The 14,570-nt window shown below is 39.9% G+C and overlaps 1 protein-coding gene across 4 annotated transcripts in view; it reads left to right on the forward strand.

Annotated features, from left to right (window-relative positions):
• Positions 1-14,570, forward strand: part of TENM1 (teneurin transmembrane protein 1) — a 348,074-nt gene that overhangs the window by 297,339 nt on the left and 36,165 nt on the right. For all 4 annotated transcript variants that reach the window (XM_074882528.1, XM_074882531.1, XM_074882530.1 and 1 more), the window contains one exon: positions 1,395-1,549. In XM_074882528.1, the coding sequence (XP_074738629.1) occupies positions 1,395-1,549 (155 nt within the window). The remainder of the gene's footprint in view (positions 1-1,394; positions 1,550-14,570) is intronic.

Raw genomic sequence — 14,570 nt, forward strand, 5'->3', positions numbered from 1 at the left:
TAAGTATAAGGAAATGGATCTGGGAGGTGAGGGAATTCAGCTTGGGTTTTCTTTTCTTTTTTAATGGTGTGTGGAATTGCTGTATGAGATCCTAAACTGGTGTGCAGACAAGTGTTTTGTAAACTCAGAGTACATGCAGCCTTCAGTTGTGCTAAATGCAGGGGACAAAAATCAAGAACCATATAAGCCACTGTCCAAACCATCTGTTCAAGTCCTCTGCCTTTCATTCTGTGTAGCAGAACATAAATGCATTATTAAAATAGCTTGGCTGTGCACGGCAGCTGCTATAATTGCAAAGTTATGCAACTTTAAATGGGAAATTATGAAGTAGTTTAAAGCAAGAAATTGAGTGGTTTTGGTGGAAAGGATTTCACAAACCTAACATGAATAGAAGTGCTTTTCTAGCTGTATTTTCAACATTTCAGGGAAAAAGGGTCTTACTTACAGTTCATGCAATATAGAAAAGTCTAACAAAATAAATGCAGGAAGAACTTGGGAGAAAGTGTTAGACTGGGACAGAACAAGGCTGGGCATGAGTTGTGACAGGGCTGTACCAGACACTGCTGGTGGGAGACAGCAAGCTCTCCATTCCTCCGTTTCCCCACTGAAATACAGAAGACCGTGACCTTTCCTTTGCATAGCCCTCACATCTGTTTCAGGGTCCATCTCTCCTGTACAGTGCAGTGCAGTGGTGATAGAGCTATTGCAGATCCGGGAGTGGGAGAACTGCACCAGCTCCTGCTGAAGCCCACTGTTGTCATGAGGCTGGTTCCAGTCCATGACGGTTGTCTTGGGTAACACTGCACTGCAATACATTCTGCAGCACAGATATTCCTTCTGCCTGCTAAACAGAACCTGATTTGCACCATTTGTATGTATAGCCCGTATCACAACAAATGTCTCTCGCTTTCCGTGGGTGCTTCTTCCTTGCTCAGACACTCTGATAATTCAGACAGTACAGTAATAAAAAAAATTCTCCTCTGCATGAGAATTAAGAAAGTGAAAACTAAGAAAAACCATCTGCAAGATAAGTTTTTAGAAAAGAGAGTCTTGTCCCACTTTATGATGGACATGAAATAAAGTTATTGAGGAGCCTAATTTTATGTATATAGAATTACATTACAAGCAAAGCCTTGCTGTTCTGTTCTGTTTCTTCTTCATGCCTTCCCTCTTTCTCTGTAAGTCAAAGACAGTCTGATACATTGGTATGATCTTTCCATATACAGTTTGTATAAGCTTCAAATAAGTAATGGACAGAAAAAAAAAAAAAGTCATACTTTTTTTAATCAGAAGATTTTCAGAGTCTAAGAGGAGAGGAAACATTTTAAGCTCATACTTTTTAATCCAGATAATGTCAGTACTAACACTCTTTCCTACCTTTTCCCTTCGTCTAGGTATCACTGTAGATAAGCACGGATTTATTTACTTTGTTGATGGTACCATGATTCGGAAAATTGATGAAAACGGTGTAATCACAACAATAATAGGTTCGAACGGCCTCACATCAACCCAGCCACTGAGCTGTGACTCTGGAATGGACATCACTCAGGTAGACACCTGGTTTTCATGTGTTGTCACTTTTCTACACATTGTGGAGACAGATAACTTAGTTTCTTGTACAAGGATTGTATATCAGAATATGCTGGATGAATCAGATAATTCTGGACTGCACAGTATGTAGTGTATCCTCTATTCACATGATTTTTTAAGGTGTACCATATAAATGCAAAACTATACACCTGATTCTTTCCAGGAGATGTCATATGAATGTGTAGAGGGGCTTATATAAAGAATACGTACTGCTTTAGAAAGTTGCTTGCTACTCTGAGATAGATCTTCTAAGGAGTTTATCAGAAGTTTAGAGTGCTTTCCTTAGTCCAGCATTCTGACTGATTTGCTTGAACTGCTAAATGGAAAAAATACATATTCTGTTTATATCTGTGTCCGTTCTAAGTCATGGAGGAGCATCACAGTAAGTAATTACACAACAGCAGTATTGTAGTGAAGCTACTGCATTTCAATACATTTCTCAAAGTGCTTTCCAGTTCTTAGTTCAAGAGCAGTGTAAAAGAAGTAAGTCTAAAAGACACTTACCACATCTATAGTTTATGCTAAAAAAGATATGTCGATAAACATGAAGAAACATAAATGGTACTCTTGACTAGTCAGTGAGCCACGCTTACAGATAGCACAAGGAAGGGATTGGCCTTTGCCAATAAATGCTTGAATTAATCAGCTTCAAAATGGATGGAAGGCTGTACTTGAAAAAATCTTGAGGCATTCAAGTAACATACTCAAGTTATGTTATGGACTGTGTAAGCTGATAACCAGGATCCAGTTAATTTTGCATTTCATTTTCTCCTTGCCCTTTCCTCAGTCCTTCACCATTGGAAATCACGGTTAAAATACACTGCATAACAATGGTATGAGCTTGTTCCCCGTTTCTAAGTAGACTTTGAGTAATAGCAGGTGACTATGATCTTGTATTCATATACATGAAGAATGTGGGGTCAATGTTTTGGGTAGTTCTTATCAAATTTCACAGGGACAAAGGAAGGAATCTAATGCCGCTGTCACAGAAGCACTTAGGGATTTCATTACTAGCATCAAAACAGAAAAATGTGTCCGTGTTCCATTTCACATGTCACTGCACCCTAAGTATTTGCAGATGTGGGGAGGGGAACCTCAGCTTCTCTGTTCCTAGTTCTGGGACAGACAGGCCTTTGTATTCTCTCTGGTCCAGTAGACACATAAATATTCCATGTAAAGCAGAACAGGGTCAACTAGCTTAGTTTTGCTAAACCCAAGCTTAGACTAAGCCTAGTAATTGTCTTACAAGCTATACAGCTTCTGGGCACCTTGTCTTCTGCTCTGTCGCCCCGTCGTGCAGGGCAGCAGGTGGTGAGCAGGGCCCCTCCACAGCAAGCAGTGCTCCCCGGCCCGGGCACCGGCTCCCTGCTCCAGTGCTGCCTACCAGCTGGCAGGAGCGATGCTTCACCGAACGGAAAGCTGCCTGAAGCACATTTCCTTGCTTCTTGGATACATGTAACTGCCTGGGGCACCAATAGCCAGATTAGATATCTCTGAGCTGCAGGGAATGGAGCCAGGTGCAACGTCTGCTCCCTGCCTTCTCCTCGTGATCTGCATCTCGGGCTGTACAATTCATTGCTTTACTGACCATATAACGTGCGGCTGTGTACTTGTGTTCAAATTTTTGCTCATTTTGCTCAGTAACATAACATCTCACTAAATCTGAAATGGTGAGTTTGGATAGTTTTCAATTCCTTTTAAAAAATGCAAATACCCTTTAGCAAATAAGTTGCAGCAGGGGGTCTGGCAAATACAGAAATAAAATTATTTTATTTTTTAAATTGAAATTAAAAAGGTAAGCTTTTGGGACTGAAATCAAATATGCCAAATTTATAAGTAGATTCAAATAGCCCTAAAATCCTATTTTTTGGTAGGTTGACTACTTAACAGTAACAGGTTTAGTTTACCTTACTCTACAATATAGTTTCAATGCCATGGAGAAAAGGCTTCTGCAAAATCATATATAAGAAAAAGCATGTCATAGAGCATATTCTTCTTCATACTGCTCTCAGGACATCAGCATTCAACTAGGGTAGGACCTTCTTTTCATAGAAGCAGAAATAAACTTTCTTTTTCCATGAACAATCCAGGTGCTTCCATGCTGCAGCACCTACAGGAAATTATTGCTGCACATTTCTCAAAATTTTGCAAATGTATCAACATTCTGGGAAATCAAGATATGATCTTTTCCACAGAGATTGAGAGAATCTTCAGATAAATTGTGAATGCGTGCCAGTAAATATTCTAAACAACATAATAAATGGTGGCATATTAAACTGTCCCTAAAAAGTCACCAGTCTCATTTTCTAAGTCTAAGTATAGTAATACTTACTGTATAATTTTCTGTCACCGATAGGTGAAGTCACATTGTTGACAATCTGCAGTACAAATGCACATACAGCTTTTGGAAGCATTCTTGTTTGGAAGATTTGTTTGTGGGGGGGGGTTAAGTGAACCTACTTATTGAAGTTTTTCACAAAATCCATGCTTTTGAGGTTTTTCACATATGCAGTAAAACACAGATATGAAACAAATGCCGAGAATGCATGTTCTGAAAAGTAACTGTATCAAATCTGCTCAATAGTCTTCTTCCAAAATTGTTGCTGATAACCAGAAAACCCTATGAAATAATCACATCCCCTTGAAGTCAAGCATGTTAATCTGAAATTGTATCAATGGAAATAAGGGAATGATATTTTCACTTAGTCAGAAACAATTGTATATCCTTGCAAGACTGCTGAGTTTATTCCAGAATGGCATAAACATAAATGAAAAATGAATTTGGCCCTTCTCCACTTAAATTGGTTTTTGGCTAAATTACAAATGGCTTTCACATCAAGAGAATGTGAGTTGCTCACAAACTGTGTGTTTAGAGGGACTTATGAAATAAGTTAATAAAATCAATTCTCAAAGCTAAATTTGTTCTGACAATAAAATCAACGACTTGCTCAAAATCAGTATTTCTTGATTTACCGAAGTACAGAAATGTACTCTTGAAGTAAACATATAGAGTAACTGCCCATTGCGAAAACTACCAGAAATGACAAGCTTTCACTTTAAGGCATTCATTTTAATAAATGAGTTGATTATAAAAGGGTTTAATCATTTATTCCAATATCAGTTTTGATGGAAACACTTCTTCTTAATCATTCTGTGTTTGTTGCTCACCACCTTCTCATTCTTAACCATGGTATTCTGCATTCATAACGGGCGGAGGGAAGGACATCTGGGGTTGAAATGATTATATGTTGTGGCAAATAAACCACCAAGCTCTGGCTAATTACTTTGATCTCATACTTCACTGTGAGGATGTTAATCTGAATTTAGAAGGAAAAGGACATTTGGTTGAGGTGTTTATATGGTATGCCAGCGTTCTCAGTACTTTTTCAGCAAGTACAAAACTTGGATGACTTTTATTCTCAGCACAGATGACTTCAGTGTTCTTAAATTATTTAATAAGGATAAAATGTAAAGAAATGGCTCTTCAGAGCTAGGTTTATGAATATATATGTGTATATACTCAACACTCACCACTGGTGCCAGGGTTTTAGCAGACATCTACATTAAGATCAGTTATTCCAGTATCTTTCATTCTGATAGAGCTGGTCATATTTTTTGAAAATGCTGCCTCTGAAACCCTGAATACTAGAACATGAACAGGAGCTAAATTTTAAAGCCAAAACATTTTTCAAGAATATCAAAAGGTAGTGTTGGTCTTCATTTGTTCTGTGATTTTTAATATTCATCTCACTAACCTACAGCACCCAGAATCTGAATGCCAGACTTTGAGTGCGCCTGCTGCTTGGTCCTTGGGTTCTTCTAGGTCTGTCTCCCATTCTTCACTTGTTCTTTGGAAGCTGTTTTGTTGTAGGCTAATTAAATGAATACTAAACCCATGTTGAACCTTACACGTTTGCATCTAAGCATGGAAGCCCCCATGGGTTGAGCTAACTGATCTCCCAGCTGTACAGTCTACTGAATATCTCCTTCTGTCAAATTGAAGCCCAGCTGGAGAGAACAGAATTACCTGCTACAGCTCCTACCTTCCCCATACCCTCTGGATAGGAAGACTGTTGTAGGTACTCTAAATCAGGGATATAAGCTTTGATCTAAAATATTCCTACTGACTCCTCGAATTGCTGCACTGCTAACTGCTCTCCAAACTTGCATCAGCAGTGGGCTGGCTGGGGGGACCACCCCACAGTAGGACCTGTGGCAGGGCCTCCTGGCCACAAGCCGCAACAGGAGTGCTAAGAGAAGGGATGGAGAGTGAAAGAAGGAGAAGAGAGGGGATCATCATTCTGTTTCACTGCCTGATGAATTTGGGCTTGATACTGGTCTAGATCAGAGGCATCTCTAGGTTGCTCTTTTTCTCAAATGTGCACACTCTCTTAGTGTTTGCTGCATCCCCAGGGTATACAGAAATTTTTTAGCCTGGTTATTGATATCAAATGAGAGCACACTGTGTGGGTATGTCTGTCTGTCTGTCAGTATTCTTTTCCTCACAGTAAATCAAAATCTTAGGCCAATTTCAAACAAATTTGGAAAGGAACACCAGCCTTCACAGCAAATAAATTCCTACACATTCCATAAAAAATATTAATCCAGTTGGAGGAGAGAGACCTAAAGTGCCCTTTCAAAAGGAAATATTGCAGCATGAGCTTTCTTTTATTAAACTCCAGAGATTCCAACTCAGGATCTAATAAATGCCTCATTCACAAGAAAAGCTTCATTTGGTGCTTGGGTCTTATTAAACTCCCAAGTCAGTGAGCTATGAGACGGAAGTCCTTAGGAAACCAGACTTCATTAGATCCAGTGTTCATAGAAGTTATATTGACGTTGTGGGAGGTTTTGTGTGAAAGTAAAAACACTTCAGCTCAGCTTGAGTGATAAGCTTCACTGCTCTTCTGCCTCCATAGCTGTGGTGAAAGCTGAGGAGAGAATTAGCAGATATTTCTACCATCTTGCAACTTCATCCTGTATCTTTCCTCCCATGAGAAGTATGTGGGCTGAATTTCCACCACTCTGAACCTCAAGTCATTTATATCTGTGCAAGTGGTAGCAGGCAGTATTTGGGAACTGTTTAAACCAATCTTGAGCACAGTTGCTGCAAATATGGAGACCAAACATTTACAAGGCAACAGAAAATGAATCCCAAGAGCTTTCTCTTAGTCTGTAACCATGGCCTTGTTCTCCTGCTGATGTCAGTCCCACTAGGCATGAGTCTGTGCCAGAGTAATAGCGCCGGCCTGATTGATGGTGTTAATAACTGTCACTGCTGTGTTCCAAAATGAAAGGTCTGGTTTGAAGAGTTTTTCTTGACATTTGCGCTTCATCAGCCTTTGTTCAGCAGTTCTCCATGTGAGGGAACCATCTATATTGTGTTGCTTCACATAAACTTCAGTGACACTGCAAAATGTTTTGCTCCCTTATAAAAATGTGACAGTGTTACTTACGTAGGCAATTTGCTTTCATAGGTCAAATTAAAAGGCAGGTTTCTAGAACAGGGTTTAAAGGCGACCCACACGTGGCAAGAATGCCACGTCCTGAACAGCCTTCTTTGAATGATGGAGGAGAGGGGAGAGAGCAGTAAGTAATGCTGTTGATGACCTACTTGAAATAGTGAAGTGAGAGACAGAATGCTGGTAAGGAGTAAAGATGAGAGAAATTGCTTGAAAATGTAGTATATATCTCAAAAATGCAAACGCTGACATTGCTCCACAGTCAAAAGTGCTGCAGGCGCTCCCCACCAGCATCTGCACAGGCACAATATGCTTCAGTGGCATTGCGGAAGCCTTTTGAGCAGAACAAAAAGCTCCCAGGACATGGTGACCTCACTTGAAAGCAGCAGTGAGGGTCTGCTCATCGGAGCAAGCGCAGCCTGAACAGAACTTTCACTGTCTACGTTTGGAGAAAGGAAAGGAAAATGTGAAAGACAAAACTATGATCTGATGAACGGGTGAGAAACAGGGGAAGCGAGCTGCTAGCATAAAAACTAAATTGATTCTAGGCTGAAGTACTTTTAAGCCAGGTTGAGAGTAGGATATCACAAAGCAACTGCAGGATTACATGGAACCAATTAACTAATTAGTATTGCAGGTCAGGGGAAGCCACACTGTCCCTTTAGGTGTTTCTCTACTTACTCGATAGTATATACTGCATTCTTGTAAAAGCAGAAAGCACAAAACACTTTCTCATTGGCTTTTTTTAACACTAGATGCATAATATTCTAATTGTGTTAGAGAGCTACATGCCATCAAAAAGGAAAAACTTTGTTTTCACTGTAGCAAAGTATTGCAAAACTACCCCTGCTCTTGATTTACTTTTAGTCGTCTACATGTGTGAGGCTTTTGATACATTGTTCTAGTTATGTGTAATTAATGCATCATAGATATGCCAAATCGCTGAACTGTGTTTTTCAGTGCTTCACAGAACATGTTTTATGTGGATTCGTGAAACTGCTAAACAAAAAGCACACAAAGCAGAAATTACAATTTATAGGCCCTTTAATTTTTATTTGTGGTCTTGCCTTACAGAAGACTTTCAGAGGTTTTTTCTTTTCAGAAAAGATTTTTTGTTTTCTAATTTTTGCTGCATGAAGGAGCCCAGAAAAGCTGTTATTTTTTTCCAGTATAAAGTCATTTTATTCTCTGGTTCTTTTTACTCTGCTGCTTAATTTCAAGTTCTTCTCTGGCTTTGCTAGAGTACCAGAGAAACTATCTAGAGTGGAAGTCATGGCCCCAGCAAAATCAGCAACTGTTTTGCCACTGACTTCAGTGGAACCGAGGCTTCTCACTGGGTGCTTTTCCAAGCTTAATTGAAAGGGTAGTGAGTGGCAAGTGTGTAGCATCCCTAAGAGAATGTATGTGCTTCTGAAAATTAGACCAAAACAGGTAGTGGACAGAGATTTTACCAAGACATTTTCAAACCTTTTCAAAAAATGAGGCCCCCCCCCCAATTATTTAAGTGTTAGTCTTTGGAAACCATAAGCTTATACAAAATAATTCCAGCCGTAATAGCATATGCAGGAACAAGCAGTCACTAGTATCCATACTTTGAAGCAAAACCAAGCTGATAAAAAAGGATCTTCAGGTAGAAGATAAAATAATCTTTTCTCAGGGGTAGAGGAGAGGTTAAGTAGCCTCTCTTTAACAGGAACTGAGAGAAAAGAGGCTCATAGGATTAGGACCTCAGGTGGAAAAGTCTGTGAGAGCTCATGAATCGAACTTGTAGGTGTATAATGTGAATTTTAGAATATCAAACAGAAAGCAGGATGGTTTCACCACAGCTAATTTATATTCTAATCAAATTATTCTATCACTGAATTTAAAATGCTAGTCATAGAAGTGAGATAGCGTGTGATGAAGTCACACTGAAATTTCTTCCTTAAAGCCCAAATGTTCTTTTTGTATTGGTTACCTGCAAAACATCAATTTATTTCAATTATCTGCCATAAATAATGCATTACTACTGAGTAAAAGACTATGTACATTTTAATCAACTCTTCCAGCAATTGCATCCTTTTCTTTGATTGTTGAGGCAGGGAGTGTTAGACACTTGATGGTGAAGCGAAGAAGACCTGACAGACCCGCACTCATGACTTTTCTCTTACTTTTTGCTATACAGAGCCAGATTTAAATTGGTTTTTTAATCATTTGTTTCTAATGAGAAATTGCAAGAAGGAAGAAACTTCTGTAAGAATTAGATGGCTGGCAAGAAGGTAGCAGCTCAGCCCTGTGCCTAGGGGCTCTCAGATACACCTGCCTGACGAACGGAAGCCTCCACGCTCACCAAATGCTGCCTGCATGTACACAAAGCTCCCGTACACATCCACCCAGCAACTCCAACTCATCCATGCTGCCTTGCCACCCCCAGGCTTCCTCCAGCTCACCCACCGTCCTTGCACACTTGCCCAGCTCCTCAAACACCTGACCCTCTTTTAGCTCTCTGGGGAATGGGCTCCCAGCTGAGAAACCTGGCTCGTTTTGAGACTCCTGTCAGTCTTTCCCAAGCAACCAACTTACCTGATTGCTTCAGTTTTTATTCCTTAAGCTCAGGTAGCCTTTGATTATCTCTCTCATTTAAATATGGTTTCAGTACGATGGAGTCTAGTTGATGAGTTATTTGTGGCAGAGGCCTTGTATCTGCTGGGCTGAATTACGCTGCTGAAAATGTTTAGCGCAGCTTTGCCAGACTGGTGGGAGTCTGCAATGGGTTGAGATATATCGGTTACTACATTTGACTTTTTTCATCTGTTGAGGAGACATAGTGGACAAAACGTAAGCATGAAGAATATATATATATACATGATATGTACCTATATATGCACATATATAACTATGTCTACATACATATATGTATATGTGGTTTCTACATATACTGCAGAGCTACCATAAGTAATTGGATAGTGAAAGCTGTTCCCTGACGTCCTGCAGTCCAAGCCCCAAGAAGGTCAGCTGAGAAAGGAATGTACATGTTGATGGGACCATGCAGAGGCAGGCCGAACAATGCCCCTCCTTTTCTTTTAATCCAGTTGTTCATCCACATCCACTAATAACAAGGCCTGCCTGTGATTTAAGAAATACCTGTTTTGATGGAGGCAACTCCTGCATTAGCCATTTTTTTAAAGATTGTAAGGGCTGTGTGTATGTTGCTCTCCTCCTCCTCTCACCACCAATCCTTCACACATCTGTGGGGTAAAGGACCTTACACAGATATAACAGGTTTTGTGTGTTATAAAGTGACTAACAATAATAATTGAACTTTACGTGGAGCTGTCTTTACTGCCTCTATTCCAAGCCTTTCACATTGCCCAGTGTGTTTTGGTTTGGACATTTGAAATGTTGCACAGCATTAGGGGGAGGGAGACCAAATGGGCTGGCACAAATCTGGAGTTTCAGTACTGGGCAAGTTTGAGGCCAGCAGTCACCAGAGCTGGTGGTGTCCATCCTGCAGAGATGTTGCACACTGCTGGGATAGAAATTGTTGCATTGACTAGGTCAGAGGAAGATTTTCCTACATCTTAGAGGAGAGAGAACTGGTCGTTGGACCCCTGGGCTGTCTTCATGACAGCACAGATCAGGGGAAAGCTTACAGAAATAAAGGCATAAAACATGTGTGAGTGAAAGAAGTGATATAGGCATTTAATTCTACCATCAGGTCATATGAAAGTTTACATAGCTGCCAACTGCTGCATTTGAAAGCTGTAAAAGAAAGTGTGGGTATGGTTGCATGACTGAAAGCATTGCCCCGCAATAACCAGCAGAAGGGGGGTCAAAAAAATCAGCACAGCGATACTTCTGGCTTGCAAATTGCTCCAGGTGCTAAGGGGAACCTGAAAGTCTGCACATCCTGTCAAAACAACACTGTAATAATAACAGCTTACAAAGGGCAGGACTTTGAAGCATGTCAGCAGGAGTGAACTCCAGAGGGTGTTGTTCCCTTGCTGTCTGGGTACTTCTCGGGTCTCAAAGCTGGTTATAAACAAAGACTGAAAAGGTTTTAGTACCAAGAAGTGTTGCTTTGGAGGTATTAGGGATATCTCCAGTATTATTATTAGGACTAAGGTTGCCTTGAGTTATGCTTATAAGCTGCTGAAGTCAAATGAAAGTAAGCTGTGACATCCACAGAAAGTAACGCTGCAGCCTGGGCAATGACAGCTAAGAATGCCTGATTTCTCCTCTGCATGATACCATGTTTGCTTCAGCGTCTTTTCTACTCTTGTTTGTGCCAAGGGAAAAAAAAAAAAAAAAAAGGAAAAGACACTGTGTCAGTGGAGGAAAAAAAAAATGCAAATGTCAAGACAGAAATTGGTTGTATCCATTTGTAGCGTGCCATAGAGAGGTTACATTTATAGCTGTGCATTATGAAGTTTAGGCCACAGAGAGACGCAAACAGAATGATAGAGAGCACCATTTTATGCAGTATGTTACTCCAACAACAACACTCACATTTACAAACAAATTAGCTAAAAATGTCTGAAGGACATTCAGCTTTTACAAACTGGGCCTCATCTCCTGCTGATAGGTTCCTTTGGGATGGGTATGGCATGCAAAATGATACACTGCCTTGGAGAATAAATTTATGAAGTTTAGCAATGTAGGTCACATTGCAGGAAAATCATAAATGTCTGAACATCACTCAATAGCCACTCAATCAACTGCTCAAAGCAAAAAGGGAAACTGAACAGCGTGTCGCTGTCTCTGGTGAGAACTGGGGCAAGTCATGGTATGCTGTAAAACCCTTTAGGTCCTCCATCAGTATGGATTTCTTTTTTCATCTATTTTTCTTGCCAGTTCAGAGTAATATTTTTGTGTCCATATTAATAGTGACAACAAAACCAATGTAGTTTTTGCTGTTACTCCCATGAACTGTAAGTGTGTTGGGTGGCTTGTGAAAGGTATGCCAAAAATCTGGGGAATCAGGAGAGGTCAGGTGGTTGAAACTTGGTATAAGTAGCCTATTCGTAAGGAACTAACTTCATTGTGAAATGATTTTTGTATGCTGTCATCCAGCCAGAAGGATTTATAACTTACGCTATTTGCTTCAGTCTTTCTGGATTTGGTTTGAAGGAATAAAGAAAAGACGTTTTAAAAGAGGACTTTTCTAGATCTAGAACTGTCTAGAGATTCCTGTTGCTTTCTAAATCTAGAAATTACAAAGAGCCTGAGATCCAGAAATTTAGAACTTCGGTAGAGATGTCGAGAGCCTTTCTGAAGACATCTAGAGCCTTTGTAGATCTGGGGCCTTTCTAGATCTAGAGCTTTCTGGAGCTGGGGTGGGGACACGGACAGATGACACACACGTCATGACAGGATTTAGTTGAATTTTGCTTAAAAAAATATTAGTCCTAAACTTTATCCTTGTAATCTTTTCTGTCACAGTCTGATAATACATATCCAAATATGCACCACAGCAGTAACCAATGCCCTTAGCTGACAGAAATTTAAAGCAGAGTGTCTGCTTACAGTCTCAAGCTAGAATCAGACACTCTCCAGAGCATTTTCTGGCAAGTATGTAATCCGTGTAAATACTCACATAGGATTGCTGCATGGAATGCAGTTGTCTTGTTTGTTCTACAAAATGCAAGATGCCTAATTTTTTTTACTAGCTATTTGAAGTCTTAACAGCAGTATGTGTTTCCTTTCAATGTAGCATAACAGTTAGTTAGATTACATTAGTTTTACTCAGTTGAAATATCTATTGTGTAAATATCTGTGAAAAATTAGTTGCAGAAAATCATGTCATGATCACAATCTTGGTGCTAATTTCTGTAAAAGTAAGGACTCAAATTACTTTAGGTGCTTTTTCTGCCTAGAATTTTTATATCACTGTGAAAAAAAATATGTATAATTTAAATATAAAAATCAAACTTCTCTATAGTTGTTTTGCTTTCTCTGCTACAGTTTAGTAAAGAATTAGTTCACTCTTACACTGGATTAAAAAAAGCTATTATTATTGAATTTTTCAGTTTTGAAAATTTAATTTCTATGTATCCTCTCTTCCTCTCAGTTTTCAGGCCAGATGCTTTAATGAACATCAGTAGTTACTGGAAGCAAAAGACACTGTAACGTACTAGCTCCAGCCTCTCACTGTTCTCAAACAGCTTTTAATTACTGTCTCGATTGAAGCTCTCTTCCTCCCACCTTTTCTGCATTGGCAGCACACTGGCTTTGTGTATCCAGAACTTCTGAGCTCAAAATGGAAAGATGAGGCCAAAACTAATGAGAGATTTATTAAGATTTATGCAACCTTACTTTTGTGCCGTCTCGTCTGACAAGCGCAGGACCTGGAAACACAAGTTAGAAAGTGAGACAAAATGGAAACAGTCCTGTTGTTAGCTAGATTTCCACCTGGTCCTGCTCCCTCCTTTTGGCCATGCAAATTAACTGCAACAGTATGTTTGGAGGACATCTATTCCCACTCCAGCACTGGTGACATGTTTGGGTTAGGTTCAAATATCATGGTCTATTTTGAGATATTTTAATTGAATAGTCTAAGACTCCTCTCAGAGGTACCACTCTGCTCAAAATACTTTGTAAATTCCTTCTGGGCATTTAACAAAGTATTTCTTTCATAGCCTGTTTAAACCATGGGTACCATGTTTAAACAGACTTAAATGGCTTAGGATTCTAAGTCCCATTGATTTTCATAGTCAATGGGCTTCTGTGATTCTGGATAATATTCCCTCTATTATTAAATAAAGATGGTGTGAAACCTGTCCCCATAGAAATCAACTTTTCCTATCAATTTAGTAGACCCAAGATACAGTCTTTGAAGTTGTGAAGCAGAGAAAAATCGTAAAAAAGGAATTATGAAACTAGAAGAGAGCTGGAAGGTGAGAGCACAGTGAATGTTTGTGGCAAGTGAAGCAAGGACAAGCAGTGAAAACTGCTGGAATGGTGCCTTGCCTTCATGTCCCTGCTCTGGGTCCCTTATCCACTGGAAATAATTGATGGCAAAGGCAGGTTGGCGGGGAGACTACCTGAGCCATGATCCTGGAGAAATGGTGGCCTCAAACCTCTGAGCTGCATCTGTAAATGTGCCACAGCTGCTTTCTGAGCCCATGGTAGAAAACAGTGGTCGTTAGGCTGCAAAACTCATTTATTTGGGTTTTTCACTGGGGAACGATGAATGCAGAGAGAGCAACATTTGTGAAGTTTAGAGTAGGGACTGCTACAGCTGAACAGTATAATTCTGAATTTTATAATATGCAGCATCAGAAGCATGAGAAACAAAGGCTTCTCCAGCATGGGAGGAGGCTGTAATCCCACTGTGGGGAAGAGTTCCCTGGTGTCAGACCGCAGCAGCTGAATTGTGTCTCTCTGTGCCATTAAGAAAGAAGCTAAGCTGCTCAGAGGAGCTGACACTGTCAGTGTCAACAAAAGAAAGAGCCCAGAAGTGAGAGCAAACTGACAGAAGATGATGAAAAAATATCCATAGTTGTCAACTGTGAGAAAATAGAGAGAAATATATGTAGT

The sequence above is a fragment of the Strix uralensis genome, chromosome 13, assembly GCF_047716275.1.
Source record: "Strix uralensis isolate ZFMK-TIS-50842 chromosome 13, bStrUra1, whole genome shotgun sequence".
Classification (NCBI taxonomy): Eukaryota; Metazoa; Chordata; class Aves; order Strigiformes; family Strigidae; genus Strix; species Strix uralensis.